Source organism: Stegostoma tigrinum, chromosome 8 (assembly GCF_030684315.1).
Source record: "Stegostoma tigrinum isolate sSteTig4 chromosome 8, sSteTig4.hap1, whole genome shotgun sequence".
In the NCBI taxonomy this organism is placed as follows: Eukaryota; Metazoa; Chordata; class Chondrichthyes; order Orectolobiformes; family Stegostomatidae; genus Stegostoma; species Stegostoma tigrinum.
In genome coordinates this window covers 101,095,607-101,098,384 of record NC_081361.1, presented here as the reverse complement: position 1 = coordinate 101,098,384, position 2,778 = coordinate 101,095,607, and the positions used below count along the sequence as shown (strand labels likewise).

Below are 2,778 nucleotides of genomic sequence, written 5' to 3'. Positions count from 1 at the left end.
CTCTCACACACACACACACTCTCACACATGCTTACACCCTCACTCACAGACACACATGCACACACACACACACACACATTCACACACACACTCTCTCTCACACACACACATTCTCATACACACACTCTCACTCACACAATGCACATCACACACACACACACTCTCTCATACACGCACACACACACACTCTCTCTCTTTCACACACATATACACAGACATATTTTCACACCCACACTCTCTCTCACACATTCACATACACACACATACACACACACACTCACACACAAGCAGACATATTTACACGCACACTCACGTGCACACACTTCACACACAGACACACACACATTCTCTCTCTCTCACACACACACACGCACACAAGAACACACACACACGCGCACACATACACGCACACACATTCTCACACACACTTTCTCTTTCTCTCACACACACACTCTCACACACACACGCGCATACACATGCACACACACATGCACACACACAGGCACACATTCACACACACACACTCTCACACACACACACATTCTCATACACTCTCTCTCTCACGCACACGCACACATACTCTCTCTCACACAAACACACACACACACGCATCTCACACACACACACACTCTCTCTCATACACGCACACACACGCACACACACTCTCACACACAATCTCTCGCTCTCACACACACAAATACACACACACACGCAAACACACACACACATATACACACACACACACTCACACACTCACTCTCTCTCTCACACACACACACACTCTCCCACACGTGCGCACGCACATGCACATGCACATACACACACACACTCACACTCTCCCTCTCTCTCACACACACACGCACTCACACACACACAGTCTCCCACACATGCACGCACACATGCATGCATGCACACACAAGCACACAAACACACACACTCTCACACATGCATGCACGCACACACAAGCACACACGTACACACACACACTCTCTCACACACACACACACATTCTCATACACACTCTCTCTCACACACACACATACTCTCTCTCACACACACACACATGCACACACACTCTCTCTCATACATGCACACACACACATTCTCACACACACTCTCTCTCACACACACACACACACGTACACACACACAGACAGACATATTTTCACACCCACACTCTCTCTCACACGTTCACATACACACACATACAGACACACACATACACACACACACTCACACACATACAGACATACTTACACGCACACACACGTGCACACACATCTCACACACACACACACACACCTTCTCTCTCTCACACACACACACGCACACATGCACGCACACACATTCTCACACACACACTCTCCTTCTCTCACACACACACTCTCATTCACACACACGCACACACATGCACACACAGAGACACACATTCACACACACACACTCTCTCACACACACTCTCACACACTCTCTCTCTCACACACACACACACACACTCTCCCACACATGCGCTCGCACATGCACATGCACACGTGCACATACACACACACAAACACACACACACTCACACTCACACTCTCTCTCTCTCACACAAACACACACATACATGCACACACACAGTCTCCCACACATGCACGCACGCACACACAAGCACACACACACACTCTCACACACGTGCGCATACACATGCATGCATACACAACACACACATGCACACACACACACAAACTCTCCCACACGCGCGCACACAGACACACACACACAGATTCACACACACACACATACACACAGGCATAGTTTCACACCCACACTCTCTCACATGCATACACACACCTACAGACACACACATACACACATGCACTCACACACACAGACATATTTACACACACTCTCTACCAAACACGCAGACACACACTCTCTGTCTCTCCTACACACATGCACACTCTCTCTCTCCCGTACACACACACACGCGCACACACACACACACGCTCTCACACACACACACACACACTTTCTCCCATACACACACACACACGCACACACACACACACACACTCTCTTTCCCACACACACTCTCTCCCCCATATACACACACACACTCAAAATACACATGGATCAGGAGCAGCATGGTGAATCCTCACCCCCTTCTCTCTGCCGCAGAGACACCGAGGGAGGGGGTGCAGCAATGCAGGAGGGAGAAGGGTAAGGGAAAGGATGGGGGCTGGTGGATTGTAACAGAAAGTCTGTATTGTTACAGGCAGCAGCCAATAGTCTGCAACAATCCGTCCTCAGTGAAAGAATGCTAGCTCTCCCCTCTTAGGTGCTTTTCATCTCCGTCCTCCACACCAGCCCTAAACACACACACACACACACACACACATACATAAACATGGAAGATCATCTGCTTTAAGGGGTTAATTTCCTACCGAACACTGAATCGTGCAGTTCTGCTTTGCGTCCCATTGCTATCCGCTGCAAATTGTATTCACTTTCGGTCCTCCTCGCTGTCTGTGTCCCTCCTCTGCCAGGATTAACAGCATTCAGTGTTTATGTCTCAGATCCTGTTCTCTCCCTACCCTCCCCTATCGCCCTCAACCAGCTAATCCCCAACGTCAGAGCATCACTTTTGAAGTGCAAAGCGTCATCTAGTGTGGGGAGAGAAAGATGCTGAAAGCTCACAGCGTGAGACTGAATAAAGCAGAGAGGCAGACAGACAAAAGGAGATTTGGGGTTGCAATTGGCATAAATATTGTTGTCAGGAATTTATGACTGGCCCAT

At 49.0% G+C, this 2,778-nt stretch overlaps 1 protein-coding gene across 4 annotated transcripts in view; it reads right to left on the bottom strand.

Annotated features, from left to right (window-relative positions):
• Positions 1 to 2,577, bottom strand: part of slc44a5b (solute carrier family 44 member 5b) — a 276,251-nt gene extending 273,674 nt beyond the window's left edge. For all 4 annotated transcript variants that reach the window (XM_059648177.1, XM_059648181.1, XM_059648180.1 and 1 more), the window contains exon 1: positions 2,427 to 2,577. In XM_059648177.1, the coding sequence (XP_059504160.1) occupies positions 2,427 to 2,463 (37 nt within the window). In that variant the 5' untranslated portion in view covers positions 2,464 to 2,577. The remainder of the gene's footprint in view (positions 1 to 2,426) is intronic.
• Between the last annotated feature and the right edge of the window lie 201 nt (positions 2,578 to 2,778).